The sequence below is a fragment of the Caloenas nicobarica genome, chromosome 3 (assembly GCF_036013445.1).
Source record: "Caloenas nicobarica isolate bCalNic1 chromosome 3, bCalNic1.hap1, whole genome shotgun sequence".
Taxonomy (NCBI): Eukaryota; Metazoa; Chordata; class Aves; order Columbiformes; family Columbidae; genus Caloenas; species Caloenas nicobarica.
This window is the reverse complement of record NC_088247.1, coordinates 65886443-65906541: the sequence shown is the minus strand read 5'-3', so window position 1 is coordinate 65906541 and position 20099 is coordinate 65886443. Positions and strand designations below refer to the sequence as shown.

Genomic DNA, 20099 nt, shown 5'->3' with positions numbered 1-20099 from the left:
CTGAGGCATCAGATCAGGCTCCCATGGGCTGAAATATGGGGTGGGGGAGCAGATGTGGCATGACTGAGAGAGGGGCTTTGCTGCGCTAACCTCCCCTGGGAGCCGTGGCCAGTGGGGTTCGTGCTTCGGTGTCGTCTCACGTGATCCCAGGTATGCACAAGGCTGTGTCCTCCCTGCTCCGTCACATCCCCACCTGTCCCTGCCGGTGTTGCACAAGCCTTGCCATGGCGTTTTAGCCTCTGAATGAATTTGTGCTGTCTATCTGCGGTGTCTAGCAGGTATCACACCATAGCACATTACCCATCCGGCAAAGCACCGTTCTTATACATGATCTGTATGCCATATGGTATTATCACAATTCATTTAAAGTAATATGAATTTGCAAGTATGGCCTTGAATATGCAGGAAAGTGTAGCAAAATAGGTTTAACACAGAGAAGTGGAAGTTCTCTCCAGTTAGCTTTATGATAATGAATGGGATGACACGCTGTTGGAAGCAAGCTTGTGTCTGTATTCATGGTGTGTAGCCATGTATTGATTTTTATGGTGACATTGTAGCTGAAATTTTTAGAGAGGTATTCATTTTCTCATTAATATGCAGGTTGGATGGTGGCTAACAATAGTTTAGTTTAAGAAAAATCTATGTCAGCCATTAAAAGAGCTACAAGACACAGAATGCTAATTTTTCTCCTATAAGATTTCCTTTGGTATGTTTTCTCTTTTTGGAAGAAACAAGAAAAACTTGCATATGAGCAAGCTAAATCTTGAGCTGTAAATGTTAAATGATTTTGTTTGGATGCTAGACGTCTGACATACTGTACAAGTCTGCTACTTAATTACCCCCTGTGGATTTGCAATCTTGTTGCAGCAAAACCACCCTTCTGTGGGACATTTTTCCTGCCTTTTGCCTTTCCTTTTTATAATTCATTATTTCAAATTCTCTCCTTTTTACCTAACTTAAGACATCAAGGCTGGATGATTTGAAGCGTGTGCCCCAAAGCAAGGATATAATTTTATCTCCAACTTATTCTCCCTTGGTATATAGACTATCCATATTAAAGTGCTATTAGTTAAAATAATAATATTAATTTGCATCCCTAGCTTTACTGTTCTGTTGTATTGTCTGAATTTCTGCCCTCATAAGCTTTTCCCTTGGAGGCTCTGTTTGTGCAATGTATACATCAAGGATATTGGTGAAGACAATTCTGTAATCTATACCCTTGAAAAGGAGTGTTGCCTAGCTAAAGGATCTTTGAGAAATAAAAATTTTTATTAATAACACAAAAATTTTACATATCGCACTTCTTCTGTACCTGCCTATACTGATTATATAGGAAGACAGGATCACTGTCTAAATGCACAGGGAGAGGCCATGGAACAGAAATGCGAAACTACTCTCTAAACATGACATTAAGTGCCAGTCACTAACAGGCACTCCAGCACCCTGCTCCCTAAGATATTTGGCCTCCCAAGGAAGCACATAACACAAACATCATTCTTACCACAGGTTTGTTTCCAGAAAACTGCGGCAAAGGGCACTGAGTGGCGTTCTCCCATTCCCAGTAGTGATCTTTACAGTAAGTGACATTGTGAAGCAGCAGACTCTGAGGCGTCTGACCTCGGACAAGCTGGCTTAAAACAAAAATGGTCATCAGTGATATGCTGCTTTGCAAGGTTTCTGTGCATCCGTAGGTTTTGCACTAGTAGTCGAATACAGATTCTGAGATACCTGAAAGTTCACGAACCAGCCATTTAACTCTGTTCCGCCTTCTTGTCAAATTACCTTTCCTTTGGTTTAGCCATGACTTTTTGACCAAATGCAAGAAGTGTGCTATAGTATTGGTATACATCAATGCAGCTGAAGTGCAAAGAGTCCTTGTGTAGAAAATGTATATTTCGCTATTTGTGGCAAAATTAGAATGATTTTCAAGTTCTTTGGAGCAGACACTTTGACCTCCTCTATACAGGAGCATCTGGTATTGTTTAGAAAAACAATAAAAAGTAATAGTAACAGACCTTCTCTTTCCTTTGCTGCTTTCTAAATTGATTTTTAAAAGCTGCAAATAAAGTTGGAGGACCATAATTAAATGTGTACTCTCTAAACATATTAAATTCTAGCTTCTTCAGAGAATGTTAATGAAGTGAATTTTCCCAAACATATCAATTCTGACTGTTCAGTTGAAATGGGTTTCAGCTGGTGCTGATTATGTGTAGAGAAGTAAGATTTTTATGAGGAAACCCTGTTTGTTTCATAATGTTTCCCTGAATTTTCCCTTACATCCTCACTTTGGCTCTACAGCATTAGCCTGTCCTGCCCACTAGTCTAATGTGAGACAAGGACATAAGAAAGTGCTGCTGCCTTCTACATGGCAGTGTTGTCAGCTGTCAGCAGTTCAGACAGAAAGACAGAAAAGGAGGTAGGCTTGACTGAGTTTTGTTCAGCCACCTGGGAAAGAGGAAGAGGAGGGAAGTAGATGAAACTTCAGATTTTGACTCCTCATAAATGATGCAGTGGTAGGGATGTGCTGGGGCAGCAGGCAGCTGCTCTGTTGTGTAGCACTCCCAGCCCGGAGTGAGCAGTGTGCTCACTGAATGCTATCCAAAGGACTGTTAAATAAGTGTCTGTTTCTCAGGGAAGACTCTTGCTGAGGAACATTGATCAGCTGGCTAGGTAGAGGGAGCTTACAAAGCTGAAGTTTTAAAGGGTTCATTATAGTTTTTTGAAATTGTGTTCTAAAGCATTTGACAGGTACAGAGGGGAAGGGTACCAACAGGACAGAACTTCCTCTTGTGCTGAGGAACAGGGAGACAATCAGTGACCTGGAAGTTACCCCTCTCTGTAAATGGCACCTGACTGGGCTAGTCATAAGCTTGAGTTGTTTTTTACTGTAGCCATTTAAACCTATTTCATAGTATATTGCCTATTTCTCTACAATGAGTAAATTTGGGGTTCTTTTCCCTACAGAGAAAAAAAGGCAAAACCACTTTACATTTATAGATGTAGAGGAATAATAGAATCATGGAATCATAGAATCATAGAATCATTTTGGTTGGAAGACACCGACAAGATCATCAAGTCCAGCCATAACCTAACCCTAGCACTAAACCATGTCCCTAAGAACCTCATCTACACATCTTTTAAACACCTTCAGGGATGGTGACTCAACCACTTCCCTGAGCAGCCCGCTCCAGCATTTCACAATCCTTTTAGTAAAGAAATTTTTCCTAATATCCAATCTAAATCTCCCCTGGTTCAACTTGAGGCCATTTCCTCTCATCCTATCACTTGCTACTTGGAAAAAGAGACCAACGCCCTCCATGCTACAACCTCCTTTCAGTTATAGAAAGTGACAAGGTCTCCCCTCAGCCTCCTTTTCTCAAGACTAAACAACCCCAGTTGCCTCAGACGGTCCTCATAAGACTTAAGCTCCAGGCACCTCACCAGCTTTGTTGCCCTTCTCTGAACTCTCTCCAGAACCTTAATGTCTTTCCTGTAGTGAGAGGCCCAAAACTGAACACAGTATTCAAGGTGGGATCTCACCAGCACCTGGTACAGTGGGATGGTCTCTTCCTTAGTCCTGCTGGGCACACTATTCCTGATACAAGCCAGGATGCTGTTGGCCTTTTTGTCCACCTGGGCACACTGCTGGCTCATGTTCATCTGGCTATTGATCAGCACCCCCAGGTCCTTTTCCACCAGGCAGCTTTCCAGCCACTCTTCCCCAAGCCTGTAGCGCTGCCTGGGGTTGTCGTGACCCAAGTGCAGGACCCAGTACTTGGCCTTGTTGAACCTCATACAATTGGCCTCAGCCCATTGATCCAGCCGGTCCAGATCCCTCTGTGTGGCCTCCTACCCTCCAGCAGATCAACACTCCCACCCAACTTGGTGTCATCTGCAAACTTACTGAGGGTGCACTCAACCCCCTCACCCAGATCATTGATAAAGGTATTAAACAGAACTGACCCCAAAACTGGGCCTTGGAATGGGCACAGGGACATCCACCACTAGGTAGCTGACATGGTGAAAGCTTGCCAAGCTTGTACAAGCTCTCTCGCAAAATACGTTACAAGAGCTATGTGCATAAAGTCTATCCCTTGTTACTTTGAACCCACAAAGGTCTGATTCCTAATCTGCAGTGTCCCCAGTTCTCAGGGATGACAGTTCATTCAGGCTGATGCCTTGATAACGTGTAGGTTGTAAGATGATATGAGTGGTTCAAAAAAACTAAATCACACTTCTAGTCCTCAGAAAAGTGGTGCATTTGATTTCAAAATGCTTTTGGTTTGCAATTTGTCTCCAAGCAAAGATACCAGCAGTTTGTTAATAGAAAAGCACAGGATTATAGATTTGAATCATGTTTTATCTCAAACTGTGTACATATACCCCATGTAGTTTATGCAGACACTTACCCCATACCATGGATTATTAAACCAATAAAGAAAACGACAAAGAGGTGGTGGGTATACCAGAACACCTCATAGCATGACCTTCTGATGAGTTCAGTGGATGAAGTGATGATCAGAATTAAAGCCACAGTTATCACAACTCCAGTTACTCCAGCTATGGTGGTAAGTACCTCTCCTGTTGTGTTCTAGAATAAGAATACATTATTATTAGTTGTTGTTGTTGTTATAATTGTTATTTTTATTGCTACTTCTGTTACTATTGTTACTGTTGCTGCTATTACATGTGAAGCCAAAATCTAAGGGATATTTTCAGCATAGGAACAAAACCAGAAAAAGACATGGTGGCAATGCAAACCCCCATTTTACCACAAAAAAGCATGGAAAAACATCCCTCTGTTCTATTTCCACTCAGACTTATCCCAGACAGATGTGTACATGTTTGCTGCCACTCATTTGGTTCAGGACTTGAAAGGAGGAAATTAGTACTTCTATCCATTTTGCTTATGTAAAAGTGTCTCAGAAAAAAAAAAGGGAAAAATATTAAAGCAATGAGAATATTAAACATAGAGATGTTAATAAGCAAAACAGCATTAGAAAACAACTTATTCATATGAGAGTGATAAAGTGAGGTGCTAAGACACCTGCAACCATAAAGGTGTCGGTCTCTTTTGTGCTTATTTTACTTCAAAGTTTGTGGGTTTTTAGCAGCCCTGAAATAGTGTATAAAAATGGCACACTCTCATTGACCTAAACAACATATCTCATTTACCTGTTCCTTACATTTACCCAGAGATACATGGGATAATACTTGGTTTTATTTTTAAAAAGACATATTTATATCCACATTTTTATGCTTGTCAGTGATGAAACTTTAATATACAGGGCTAGAACATGTTCCTTCTTGTTCATGACTCACAGACATCAACACAGGTCTGTTACATCTGTCTAAACTCACTAAAATAAACTGAAGTGAGAATGAAGATGTATTTTGAACACAACAGTCAGATGTCTATCTCAGTTATAAAGTGAAAATCATTAAGAACAGCAGTAAAAATCTCACACGCAAGATGAGACTCAAACTAAATATGCCAGTAGAGTGTAACTGAAGTCTCCATTTGTCCTGAAAAGTGCATATATCTGTTTCTTGGTGCTGATGCACAGCAATGAAGGTGCTCAGCATGGCTTCTGTATCCTGAGTTGGTTGTAGAGCTTAATTCACTAGGAGAAAAAAACCCTGAATTGTACTTGTAAAGTGCACTAATTTGATCTGGAAATCCTAGAGGTGATAAAATTCCACAGTGCCATTTTTACAGTCACTTTTTACAGTAAAATGATTCTTTCAAATGTTCACACTTGACAGCACACAGTACATTTTCAAATTGGTGCCTGTGAAGAGTGTCTTCAGATCCCGTTACATATTAACAGGACTGATCTAGGTGATATTTTGAATACATTACAGTGGCTAGTTTGAAAGTTGAGATGAAACAAGGCAAAATGCCAAAGGCACTTAGTGCATTGCTACTACAAGGGCAGGATGCAGTTGAGAAGAATGCCTGCATTGTTGCTTTCCAAACTTTCTTCTCTGAAGTAAGAAGCAATATTTTTTTTTCTTTCCTTCTTGATTTATTAATTCTGAGTGTAGCTGCTGAGACACAAGTGGGCAACACAAGAAATGTAAATATTAGAGGTTAGAGTAAAATCTAGGCTGGTAATTGTGGGACATATTACTGTGAGAAATCTGGGAAAGGATCTCAAAAGATGCTAGCCTTCATCCTCAAGGGTGTTTAGGATCTTTAATTAGAGAGGCAAAACTCTTTCATGCAGAAAGATGACAGATTCCTGTTCAGAGCTGTGAGCTCTGTTCTGTTCTTGGGGAACACGTCACATGCATGTGGTGATAGGGGGCACCAGGTGCGCAGAAAGACTGGGCAGCTTAATCTGTGCTTGCTGCCCTGTTCTGATAAACATAACTACTTTGCCAACACTAACATCAAGACTTTCGTGTTCACACCATTGAGACCATTCATTTGCTTTGTTTTCTTCAAACTTGAAAAGAGTAGCTTATGCTGTTTTGAGATAGGCAAGGTGTTAGACAGGAGACACTGTCACTTTTCTTTCCAAAAGCAAGCAAAGCCATTTATTTTCAGGGCTGAGGTGCACGCAGTCCTACTTGTCTCTGTAGAGCGCACACCAGCAGTGGCTTCCCAGTGCGTTGACTTCTAAATGCATCAAACCTGGGGATGGTTATGCACATGCTCTTCCCTGGGCAGCCACACTCAACATGTAACAGGGCAGAATCAAGCCCCAGATTGGGAAGATACTGCACAACCACGGGGAGGGACAAATAGCAGCTGTGAAAGAAATATTGTTATGTGATTTTTTTGTTTTGGTTTGGTTTTCTTTCTGGAAAAAAAGTTGGGTTTGTTCCATATATTGATAGTTTAATTTAGTTTTTAAAAATTCTTTGCAGCTTCATTTCATTGTCTGCTATTCACAATACTCCTTATCCTCCCTCAACTGTCTCCTGGCAAACTAATTAAAATACTGTAGACATTTATTTGAGCTTAGTAACCTGAAATTACAGCTCTGAGTAAGTGTTTTCAGCTGAAATTGAGGTTAACCTTTGGCAGCACCTTCTTGCTCTGGTTAAAAAGCTTTGAAATACAGTTTTACTGACAATAGAATCCACAGAGGAAAACTTTTTAGATGAGAAAAAACAAAAAGTGACAGCTTACCATTTCATAGGTCCTGATTGGGTTCAAGTAGCTTTCATTTGGACTCTTGCCAAGGCCAGAAAGTTTATTTCGTAGCTCCCCGGCTTCCTTTGACTGGCTGATATGATACCGCTCAATGTTGATCAAGTGGGCAACAATATGGATGGCTGCATGAGAGAGAGTGGTGTGAAATTACAGATACACTTGTACACGCCCACAGTGCCACAAGGAACTTCACTAAGCATGCTACAAGCTTAGGCTTAAATTGAGAGCTTTGCATGGGTTAATCTGACAATAAAAGGAAAATTTTATCAAATACGTGTCTGATATGAAGCAACTGCTTCACATTGGGGAGGAGCGGAACAGCTCCAGGGTCACCTCCCATGTTTACAGTAAAGTGCCTGGCAATCTTCAGTGTCACCAAAGGAAGGACCTCTTAGATGATATAAAGGTGTTTGCCTCTGATTCAAAATTGTTCAAAATGAGGTAAACTGATTAAAATCCCTATTTTTTTAATAGTATACGAGAAAGTGTCATGGCCTAATATTGATACAGGACACTAACTTGTCCATTTCAGGCACAGACCAGTTTGCAAGTTGCACCAGGAATGCATCCAAAATCTGTCCCCTAACAAGCAGTTATAGCACTACTTTATGCAGGTGGAGCCTGGCGAAGCCACAGGAACTATGATTTTAAGGGAGAAGTTTGAATCACAGTGTTAGATCCGATTTGCCCTCAGCATCGTATATCACTTCTGGTTGTGGCCTACTCCTGAAGGGTGTATGAAATGTTCAGTTGAGAAAAATGCCTTGGAGGGAAAAATAAAGGACTTTGTTTTATTATTGGCTAACATAGATAGTCACAATCATACTAGGTGCAGAGTTTGAGTTTTGATATGTGAGATTCTGAGATCTTTGCAAGAAAGCTGTAATTAATGCAAAATATTAAATGCCAAAGGATGAAAAAATGACAATGAAAAACAATTATATGTTTACAGTAGAGCTACTAGGATATGCTATTTCTATGATAACTTTTATAATTAGGTTCCCGTTATCATCTCTCCTTCAATGTGTATCTGTTCCTGTCCCTGACCATTTAAAAAACCTTTCTAAAAGGCAGTATTTGTAACAAACCAAATATGATCTGCTTCCCTGAATCATATTATCTCAAAAAAATATTATTTTTCCTTATTTTTTAATTTTTTATTTTTTCTTCTCTTTTCTTCCTTCTTTCTTATCCTTTCTCCTTTCTTCTTCCTTCTTCATTCTTTTATTTTTTTCCTTTTTAAAATTGTAACTACTTGCATGAAAGTAATGTCTTACTGTGGTAGTCACTGTATAACCATAAACGAAAACATAGGATTAACTGCATAAGGATTTTTGTCTTGCTAAGTCTTTTAGGTGACTATACACGCAGTAATCTCCCTCACTCAGCGTGCTGGAGTGCAGCTCCTTTGCAATGCCTGGGAGAGCTGTGGGTGTGGGAATATGAGTTCAGGTAGGATGCTGGCCACGGAAGTGCTTAAGTAAAGCAGCCAGTGCAAAAAGGTAGAAGATTGCACTCTTCCACCCATCAGTAGGTTAGCTCATGTGTCCAGGCTGAGGAGAGGTTATTTTCACTCTTCTTCTGAGATGATCCTTCTAGAGCAGTAGATGTGCTGTGGCTGGTTGACTGTCAGGTTGCACTTCATTCAAAATGCCATGTTAGCTTAGGGACTCCTCCCTGCCACTCCCTAACACCTGCTTCACCTCATTATCCCATGCTTAGATACTCACTGGGAGATGAAAGAAGTATTCTAAAATCCTTGTTACATCAAATTTAAAGTAGTGCTTTAAACCAAATCACATGTCCTGGTCACTGGGCTAATTAATAAAAATAATAAAATATTTATTGACACAGGCATCCCAAGTGAATATCCTGAGTATCCCAAACTGCAAAATCAAGCTCCCATTTTTTCTGTGTCTTTGTCCCAAGGAATAACAGATTATTTATACAAGCTGGAATAGCTTCAGCAGAATGGAAACTGAATCCAAATGGGTATGAGCTGCACAGAGATAAAATGAAGCTGGAAATTAGAAGACAGATTCAAGCCATCAAAGGAATGAGACTCTGAATTAACCTTTCAATAAACGGGATAATGGGATCAAGCAATCTAAGCAGCTTTCAGCTGAAGGTTGGTCATTTTATGAAATAGCATATATGACGTGACTGTGAGCCCTAGAGGGTACTGGACTCTGTCACCCGGCATGTCCTGCGTACACTGTTATGGATTAGGTGCTGCATGTGAAACAACTTGGCCAGCATCAGGCAGGAGACTCTCCCTGGAGCCTGTGTGTGAGAGGGAGCTCCCAACACCTCATCAGCACTGGGACATGGGAAGGGAGGTTGCACTAGACCACAAGCAGCGGGAGATATGTGGATTCAGACTGTCAAAACCCAAACGCCCAAGATGCTTTGAGCTGCAGGATTTAGGTGACAGCTGTGTGGAGGCTGTGGCAATCTGTTCCCCAGTGCACAACTGATGTACAAGCAGTATATAAACACTGGTTTATGTATTTAAGTGTTTTAAGTGCTGAGTGGGAAGGGGAGCAACTGTTCCTACATGGGACTTCTTTCAGAACAGATGTTTTGGCCTGGTAAGGATGTAATCAGACCCAGCTGGAAGGGAACCAAGTCACTGCTTGATGAGGACCTGATTTCTCTGACATCTGAAAGAGCTCACTCAGAGGACAGAAGTGCAGGGTAATGGACTGCTGTCTGTGGTAGGTTGTGGAGGTTACATGCTGGATGTTGTTCAGTACCAGCCTAAGGGAAAGAAGAGAGAAAACTTTCAAAGGATGGAAGTCCTTGACAATAAATCTCTAAGTGGACTCCTACTGAGCAGTTATACCTTGGCATCTACTAGTGATTACTGGCACAACCACTAATGGCACTCGGGCCTCTTGTCCTCTATACCTGCATGATGCTCTTTATAACTCTGATATTATAATAGTCACCATAGCATTGGGACCATGTGAGTTTCACACAGTTGTGATCCGCAGTGTTGTTTTACTGAGGATTCCCTGCAGAATATAAACTGCAGGTTTTGGACTATCCTTGCTCACTTAAAATAGCAACATTGACTAGATTTGGAGGTATCAATCTGTGTTCATAGCATGACACAGTTGCTCTCTTTCACCTTCGAAACACATAGCTTTTTTAAAAAGTGATACCGCAGATCATGAAGTCTTCACATGAAATGATGACATTTCTGTTGTTTAGAAGGCTACGAAATCTTGCACTTTCCTCAAAGTGCAGGATTGCTTGTGATTTGTACAAATTCTAGTCATGTCAGCAGCAACAGGAAACCTAGTGCTACATGTTATGTGCTGAATTTTGAGAGTGAAATGAGGTGGAGGTTTCTTCCAGACAGACAGAGGTCCATGTTTCCTAACAGAGTATTTCTAGTCTTGAACAGAAAAAAACTGGGTTGAATAGATATAGCTTCTCAAGAATGTCTAGAGCCCTAGGTTTAAAGAAGAGTAGCCATGTTGCAACACTTCTCTGGAAAAAGAGGTCCACTTTCTGCAACTTAACCTAATGAAATTTTTCTGCAGGCTATTAAAAGACACCATTTTATCCATCTGCATATTGTTCTGCTTTACTCTAAGTGTTACTGTCAATAGAAATATCATCGTACCTTCTTCTTTGGGATTTACTGCATCTTCTCTTCTGGGTGATATGCCCTCTAGCTTTCATCTAACAGGTAGAGGATATTACAAGTGTAGCAGACTTTCAAAATGAAGAGGAGAGGTTGTTTGGTTTTGTTTGTTTGTTTCTGCAAGCTATTCTGCAGTAGCTGTTAATGTACAGAGTATAATAATACACTGCAAAATATTAACATTCAAATTAACAATGTACTGCATATGTTGGTTTACCTGAGTCTCCCATGATCTTAAATATTGCCTAGAGTGTTATACTTCTGATGTTTTTCGTGTGCTGCTAGGAAAAAATGATGCAATCTAAAAATGAGTTATAGCTGAATGGTAAGACTAATGCAAAGATCTAATTCCATTTTCAGCATGGTTCATTTAATGTACAATAGTTGTAGCAGACTAAAAAGTCTGGCAGTGGATACACTGCCATTAGCTAAAACATTTTACATCCCTAAAGTGCATTTTCTGAAGGTCTTTGTATCTGCAGTGTGTAGAATTTCCTAAGCAATTCCAAAATTAATATGCAGATTTCTGAAATCTGAGCTTACAACAGTAGGGGTTTTTTCCCTGCACCACTTAGATAAGTTAACCATGAGGGCAAAATTTAAGGTACTACATCTCAGGATTTTCAGTTCAATTTTTTCCTCATTCTGCATGACAAAATATAAAGTATGGAGCAAATCATGCAATCTTTTAAACAAAGTTCTTTTTTTACAACTGTGCACAAAGACTGAAGGATTTCGACTGTTGTTTTTAACATCTGGAACGTCTGAAGCACTTAACATACATTAATTCGTATTTGACTCCGAGGTCTTCTATCTAGTCCACCTCTGAGATCAAATAAAAGGTTTTATTGGAAGGAGGGAGGGAGAAAAAGGGTTGCTATTAGAGCATGGTGTTTACTGTACATATTCTTAAATACAAAGAGATGTAATTAAATTATCTTGAAAGTCTGGACAATTTAGCTAGTCTTATTCAGGCAATTGTGCCTTCAGTGAAGCATGCACAACTCTCATTGAACTAAACAGAAATTGCATGTGTTTATCTGAGGACGAGATTTCACTCTCTCATTTTTTGCATGCCTGTACAGGATAATAACCAAATTGGAGCTTGCTGCTAGCAGTTAAATGTTTTGGTTAACCAACCCATCATGATAAAATCAAAGGGTCAAATCCTGGACTTTCTGCCTGCAGTGAAGAGAACGGCTTTGCAAGCAGCTAATTCAGTCATGGGGAGTTCTGTCCCAACCAAGCCCGGGTTCTTTTGCCACCCACTGCCTTGTGCCATTTCTAGTTACACAAAGTGCTTAATTCAGCTTCATTCTGCCTTCGTGAACTAAAAGAGTGCAGGTTATGTAAAAATTACAACAATAGTGACCACACACATACTTGCATTGGATTTTTATCATTTTAGAATGGCTATAGGTATCAAATAAGAACATGACTTGAACTATTTTTTATCCTAGCTAGAAGCTTATAATCTTTAATTTAATGTAGTTTCCTTCCTAGTACTTACACTAAGTCTGGATTTAAACAATCTTACTAAAGAAAAATGCAGTTTAATGGAAATCTGAGTTTCTATAATTTCTGGAAGTACAGCACTGAGATATCAGCTAAACCTCTTTTGAAGATAAGCATCTGCTTCCCTGAAAACTTCATTGCTTACACAAAAATTTGACTCAGATCACCAAAGCCCTTCATATAGCCACCACTATGAAACGTGGTTGAAGATGGAAAGGTTTTCTAGTATGTTTAGCTAGAGATTTTTCAGTGCTTATCAGAAGCCAAACACACCTGGCATCACTATACTTCTGTCTGCATTTTGCATGTTTTTAAAGAAAATCACACTGCTGGAATTTTTAAGGAGCAGGATCCACCATTTCAAACGGCCTAATTCCAATGAACCTCGCTATCCTTCCTCTATTATCCCTTAATTGCTTAAGCTTTATTCATATAATAATTCAAAGGTTGTTGGAGGAATATATCTATATAACCTTTCTGCAAACATCGAAACTACACAAGAAGCAGTTTGTTCTTCAAAATATGTACCATTTGTCAAAGTAAAAAAAAAAAAAATCCCCCCAAAACTCCCTACTTCAGAAAAAGTATGAATGTACCTTCTTAAGAGGGTAAAAACAATACAATAAGAAGGAGGAGTTGTACAAAACTTTGTTCACTACCTCTTGAAAATATCTTTAGGTATCAGAGAATTGCCTTTCAGTTGAAAAGTCTCTTGCATTAGAAAGTGTAGAATGATTTGCACTGATCAAATTGAGAGTGCATGAAACTATGATTTTATTTTAGCAGAGTTACAAGTCTATAAGGAAGATTTATTAGTGGATGGATAACTCCCAGACAGCTCTTATCACAGACAGGCATGCAGAACGCAGGAAGTCAAACTAAGCAGAATTCCCTTTACTGAATTTTCAATGATGCCCTTGATTATAGATAGCATTGTTTACTCTCTCTCTTTCCTCCAACTTCCCTCTTCCACTAGTCTCTAATTATATCCTTTTATGACCTGACCAATTAAAGTCTGCTCTTGAATTTGTATTAGAGCTGATGAAAAATTAAAGGTACAGATGTACTTTTTCCAAGGCTGTGCACACCTCAGCTGAGCTAGCTGCCTGTTAGAAGCCAGACAATACTAATGTTGCACAGGCTATTTTTAGCACTCTATTAAATAAATATGCTGGAATAACACCACCTGGCAAGCTGAGATGAATACATGTTACTTTAACAATAAACGAGTCTACAATTTTACATTGTGAGGCTAAGCTTACTGATCTGATCTGCAAATTGGTTTAACTTCTTGCTGCCACATTTAGGCTATTGATTATACAGGCGAGAACATTCATTTAAGTAAGAATTACTAAATTGCAATAGACTAATAGGAGTTGACTATGCTTTTGTGTAACAAAAAGGCAATATAGGTAGTACTTGGATAAATAATGTGTCAGTCGAGAGGAAAATGACATCTATTTACACATCATTTTAATACTGTTAGATTTTATACAAAGAGACTCAATATACTTGTGGATAACTCTTTACTCAGAAATGTTGCTTTTCTGTCACAATATGTGCTGTAGATTGTGGGTTTTTTATGAATTCGAAATTGAATTTCAGGCAACTGAGTTTCTGACCATTCTTTACCCAAGTCTGACTCTACAGTGATGCAGTGTTTTCCCAAATATCATAGTTTTTGCTCACTTGTCTGCTTGGGAAGCATAAATTAGTAATTTGCCAAGTTTTGTTAATTAGACTTCCCTGTATTTTGTTTCCTTCCTCAAATATCTCATCAACTATTTGTCCATTTTATATTCTGGGGAAAAAAATTTATAAAAGCAACCCAGATAACAATGCAACAATGAACCCTTATTTTCTCCCTAGAGAGTTACCGTATTAAATAATGGCTCTTTCTGCCATTTCACATCAACTCCTGTGTCTTTTTTCCTTGGAATTACTGAAGCTATAAAGTAATCACTTTTCTGGTAGACTTGCACTTCCCAATCTGTCCACCTTAATGCACTAGCAAACATTTTTATATATATATAAAAGCCAAAAACATAAAAGGTTTGACTGTGCAGTTTTGCTTTCTTTTTGGAGCATGACAAATCATGCACCAAGTAGAAGTTGGTTAATTTACATTGCTGGGTTGATTTGTTAATTAAAGAAGCAATGTTGCATTCTGTAGGAATCTGCTTTATGCTGAAGCTGAACTCTGATAAATGAATGTACATGACAGATGAGTAAATCATCATGATACACTCTAAGATTCACATTCTCATCCCCTAGCCTTCCCCTCTGAATCCTTTCGCACTACATACAAAGGACAAATTTTAGCTATTGATTCCTGATGGCAATCCTGACTTCATATTTTTATCATATAATAGAATCATAGAATGTCTTGAGTTGAAAGGGACCCACAAGGATCATCGAGTCCATCTCCTGTCCCTGTATATGACAACCTCACAGTTCACACCATGTGTCTGAGGGCATTGTCCAGTCTCTTATCTCACTGCATGGGGACATTAAGAGCCTATACATGCAAATGCAGCTCCCTCATGTAGATTGAAAAAATTATTTGGACCAGGGTCCACCCTGACAGCCTGGGGGTAGAACCATTACCCTACAATGTCTTATGCTTGCAAATAACCCTGATTAACTCCTGTGTCTCCTTCACATTTTCTAAATGAACTGTCTGCCCCAGATACCTCTCCATCTCTATGTGCTTATGTTCTTTCTCATATTGCCTTTTTTTCTTCCTTCTCTGCACATTCCTCTTGTCCATGCTATCTCCTGTTTCCCTCATGTTCTCTGAATTCTGACAAGCTTCAGTCATCTCCAGGTCCTTTAACCACCTGGGGAACAGGAAGGTGCCCTGCCTTCTTCCCAGCCAGGTGAACAAACACCTATAGCTCAGTAAATCACTAGGCCCAGCAGAACAGATAACTTTTGATCTCAGGATGCAGTTTTTCCTGCAAGAGGGCCATTAGTTCCCTGTACCCGTCACCTATTTAAAAAAAAAAAAAAAAAAAAAAAAAAAAAAATTTAGAAACAATGTTTTTGAGACTGCTGCTTGTCTCAAATTCAGGTTAAATTTATTACCTGGTTGAAAAATTATTGAAGGAGATGTAGCAGTGGATGGATGAGTGGTGTGGCTCGTAAGCACACTTTCCTTAGGAAATTGGACTGTAACGACTATGATGACTATGTCATCTCCCCAGACATCTGCCCTTGGAGATTTAATGAAAGTTATTTACACTAAATGTTAAGAGCACACAAGTTGGTCACATTAACTAAATGGCAAATAGTAGTTACTATCCAGGCTGAAAATTTAGTGACTTAACAGTCAATCTTTTCTCAAGCGAAAAAGGTTACGAATGGTTAATCAGATGGGACTCCTACACCTATTTAAAGCTGCAGTCACCAAATGATTGCACTAAAATAACGTGTTTCAGAGCTGATGCGATTACAGCATAAGGCAAAATCACTGTGAAATTCAAAACAGTTCAAAGTCAAAGAAGAAGAAAAAAGAGAAGCTTACTTGTATTTACAGCTATTCCATGGGCAACCATCTTGTGAAACGTGATGTTTTTGTCAAGCTGTCTCCTCAGTGCTCCTCCACAGCACTTGGTGAAAAATCAGAACTTGTTTTATATCATTACTATTACTATTTGCAAGTCATATTTTGGAGAGGAGAAGAGAGGAGTTGAATAAGTTTAAAAATTGAAAGTTGAAAGAATTCAGTGGAAGTCTGGGGTTAGCCTTAACTTTGGGGCACAGGTAACTGTTTTCAGCATAGTGACACTCCATGATTTCTTAAGCTCTTCAGCCTATGTGGGAGCTCCAAACCAGATTTGAAAAAACTCTGCTACATTTAGCTGTGTTTTGCGAGTGGTTTATCTGGGCTGGTGATTAACACATTTGCTGGTATAAGGACACCAGGCTGGGCCACCACTGCTTTGCAGGCCCAGGTTTAGCTACACAGCTGAACTGCTGGCAAAGCCAGCTTGCTATGAAAACATTTTTGCTGCTTTCATGAAACGCACACCCCAGGAGGGTGAGGCTGTCTAGACCTCGGGTGGCTGCACGCTAATGTGGTATTGAGCTGTCTTCCCATGATTGGAAGGGCTGGAGAGTGATGTGCTCGTGGCCAGCTGGGTGCCTCTGTGCAGAGCCAGCCTGGGGCTGGGGCACGTTACCATGAGCCAAAACTAACACACTCTGCTGGAACCTAGACAGCCCTCATGGACCTAATTCAGTCTCTGAACAGTAGTGTGGGTGTCTGGGTTGCTCATTTGACCTGGTATAGTGCCATGCCAAAATCCTGGCATTTATCCACGTTGTTTCCCAGCTAATAAATCTTCCAAAAATCTGGAGCACTGTGGGGTGCAATGCCAAGACACGGCACCTCCTGGGAGGGTCACTGGATCCAGCCCTGTGCTGGAGCCAGCCAAGTTGCTCTGTACCGTGCTCCTCAAGAGCAGAGTATTGTCCAGAAGAGCAAAATATTAGATGTGAGAAGAGTTTCAGTTCTCCAAGTTCTTACTCAGCATCTAAGTGGGCATGCATATTTCTTACGTTAATTCACAAACTGATTCAGAAATCCAACAAGACCCTTTTTTTTTTTCCTTAAATGCTCAGCTCCTGGACTCAAGCAATTATAAAACAGTGTTGATTCCCAGCCTAAAGGCTGCTTGAAATGTAACTCTAACTCTGAAGACAAAAACAAACAAACAACCCCCCCCCGCAACACAAAAACCCAAACAAACAAAACAAAAAACCACAGAACTGAAATAAGAACCAGCTTACAATAAAATACATTAATGTTACAATTTCTAAATTCCTGTTGTTTGTGGAGTCATGAAGTGATCAGTGATTTTTTTTACCTAAGCATGTGATATTGGAATTGCTCTGGCTGAAACAATTCACTGCAAGTTGAAACTATAGCTACTAGAGCTAAAGCCTTAAGTTCCTACAGCTGATGCCAAGGTTAATGTAAATGCCTCTGAGCAGATGATCAGTCCATTACAAAAACATCTGTTTACAAGAACAGAAGACCTGAATGGTGGCCACTCAAAACGATTTAACCATGTTCCTTATTATCCTTATGACACTTTTATCTATCTGTATTTTTTCTTCCTCCAATTTTCACTTTGCAACTGCACAGGAACGGCTACTTTGCAACTACACATAATGGCTACGTATTTTCTGCATTTGGCTAAGTTGCATTATTACATCCCTGTTTTGTAGTTCCTCACTTTTCACTTCATGACGCCATGCTATGCAGTGGCTGCCAAAATCAGTGTTGCATTTAGAGCACTGCATCAAACAAGCCATTTATTTCTCTTCAGTCATGAATACTGACAATTTAAATGGTAATAACTAGGCAATAGTGTACAGACTTTTCTATCAAAAATTAAAGTTCCTTGCAAAATGTTTGATATGGGTAATACAGCTGAACTATGGAAATAAAAATGGGAGGATAATATGACTACTTGAGAAATGGTACTTACAATGCTTGCTCCTCTTAAGAATGAAATAAGGTTTCTACTGACTGGTAACAGGATTAGCATGCAGTTAAAATTAAGGCATGTTGCAGAAGCTCTTGCCCAAGCCAGGGTTGACTGTACATATAAAAGTACAAAGAAATTCAATTACAAGCTAGGTATAGGAAGAGCAAAAGAAAGAAAATACTATATTAACATAATACTCTTACATGGATAAATTACTGTTGAAGGATCAAAAACATGATTATGAAGGATGTAAATAAAATCAGACTATGCATACATTCTTCTTGTGGAGCCCTTTAACAATCAAACTCATACTTACTCCCAGCATAATCCGTGTATAAATGTAAGCATCTTCGTCTTCATACCAGTGGAAAGTATCAATAAACAAATAGAAATTCAGTCCCAGCCACACCAGCTACAAAGCAGACAGGCTACAAATTAGTGACATATGGTATCTTTAATGCACATAAAAGTGGTTATAGTTACAGTTTTAAAACTATCTGAGAGATATTTCAAAACCAGGGTGCAATGCAGCTCTTGATCACAGATGATAGAATCACAAATGCCTGCTGGAATGAGGCTATCTTTTAGCAAATGCAGGATTACAATCCTATCCACGCACCCCCAGTAAGGATATAGATGACATTTACTGTGTGATGGTAAACTTGATCTTAAACACACGGCTTAGCCTGCTCCCTAAAAAGGCAATAAAAACTAAAATTAAATAATTCCAGAAATGGATGGAGTTAGGAGCTGAGGAGGTGCCTTTCACTGCCCAATACTCAGTTCAATAAAGCCTCCGAAAATAATTCAGAATTTAATTTCAATTACAAACCCCGTTCCCTTTATCTGAAGACTAAAGTACATAGATTTTAAAATAATTAAAAATAAAACAGTATGACTTTAAAATGTTTTAAAGGCTAGTTATTAAAAGGCTGCTGAATATTTTATAGCAAGTTTTACATTAAGCTTGGGAGTATTACTGTAAGCAAACCATAAAATGTCTTTTAAACAAGTTAAAATATTTATATATATTCAATTAGATTTTTTTAATGCTAAAAATACTCACTAATAACAGCATTGAGAGTTTTTCATTCAAAATCCAGCATCCCATCCTGAGTGCCGCTCCCTGTGCTAGCAGCAGCTGACTCTCGCCTTCCAGTGTAACCTGAGTTCTACATCCATTCCTCAGGCTTTTCTACTAACTCCTTTTCTCTTTAGATTTTAATAAGCACCTGGTGGGAGCAGGAGTTCTCTCTAGGAATTTTCTAATTAAGGACTCCCTGACAAAAACAGATCACCCAGGTGACATGTCTCATGACCTGTGTAAATAAAATGCTGGTCGTTGTCCAGTCCTTCCTCTTTCCAGAGTTATTTCTCAGCAATGACAGATACTGTCATTAAATTGTCCTCTTCCACTAGCATTTATTTGTGGGTTGTTGGGGTTCTTTTGTCTTTATCTTAGCAGTTTAAATGGACTGTAACTGTTGTTCATGATTTGTCTTTTAATTTAGAAGCAAATGGGAGGATCCCTTTTGTGTATGTAAGACAGGAACACTCCTAAAAGATCTTGGGAGTGGCAAAGCCACTCAGTCAGAAGTTGGGAACTGTCAGAATAAATAGTGCCCCTCTAATGTTTATCTGGATTTCTTGTGCATAAAGATTATAGAAATGTTAAAATGCATGGTAGTTTTTCCTAAATTGACTGCAGTCATAAAATAAGCAGTTACGTTCTCTTTTTCCTGTTCACATTGTTTGGTATAAGGACACAAATCCTAGTTCTTTCCCTCCCTGCTAGGAGAAGGAACCATTAATTTACTCCCGGGCTTCTCTGTCAAGCCTCACAAACATCAGCTGCTTTCACCCGTGATGTGTAAGGTCTGAGCACAGAGGGGTTAGGACAAACCATGTCCCTTACCTGTGCATGTGGCTGGAGCAGCCCAGCAGGTGCTGTGTCTCTCCATGTGCTCTGCACCCCACTCCCACATTTTTCTGCAAAGTGACGTCACTTTGACAGGATGTAAGGTACTCGGGAGATATAAGCCTCTTCCAAATACAATCTACAAACACTGTCCAAGGATTGACCTTACCCATTTTTTCAGGAATTGTTTTTATTTACAGAACCAGATGTTCCTGTTCCTCCGGGTTTGTCCTGAGGACTGTTCAGCCTACTTCCTTCTCCTCAGAGGTTTACCCCAGTGAGGATCTAATGAGCCACCTGCAAAAATGAGTCAGCAGGATTCAGTACCTCTCAGCAAGATCAAAACCT

The 20099-nt window shown here is 39.5% G+C and overlaps 1 protein-coding gene across 1 annotated transcript in view; it reads right to left on the bottom strand.

Moving 5' to 3' along the window:
• Positions 1-18944, bottom strand: part of NOX3 (NADPH oxidase 3) — a 38105-nt gene extending 19161 nt beyond the window's left edge. The window contains exons 1-7 of the mRNA XM_065631690.1: positions 18900-18944; positions 18150-18245; positions 17834-17944; positions 15862-15946; positions 7142-7287; positions 4410-4591; positions 1502-1631 (exon numbers count right to left, since the gene is read on the bottom strand). Coding sequence (XP_065487762.1) covers positions 1502-1631; positions 4410-4591; positions 7142-7287; positions 15862-15946; positions 17834-17944; positions 18150-18245; positions 18900-18944 — 795 coding nt within the window. The remainder of the gene's footprint in view (positions 1-1501; positions 1632-4409; positions 4592-7141; positions 7288-15861; positions 15947-17833; positions 17945-18149; positions 18246-18899) is intronic.
• Positions 18945-20099: the final 1155 nt, after the last annotated feature.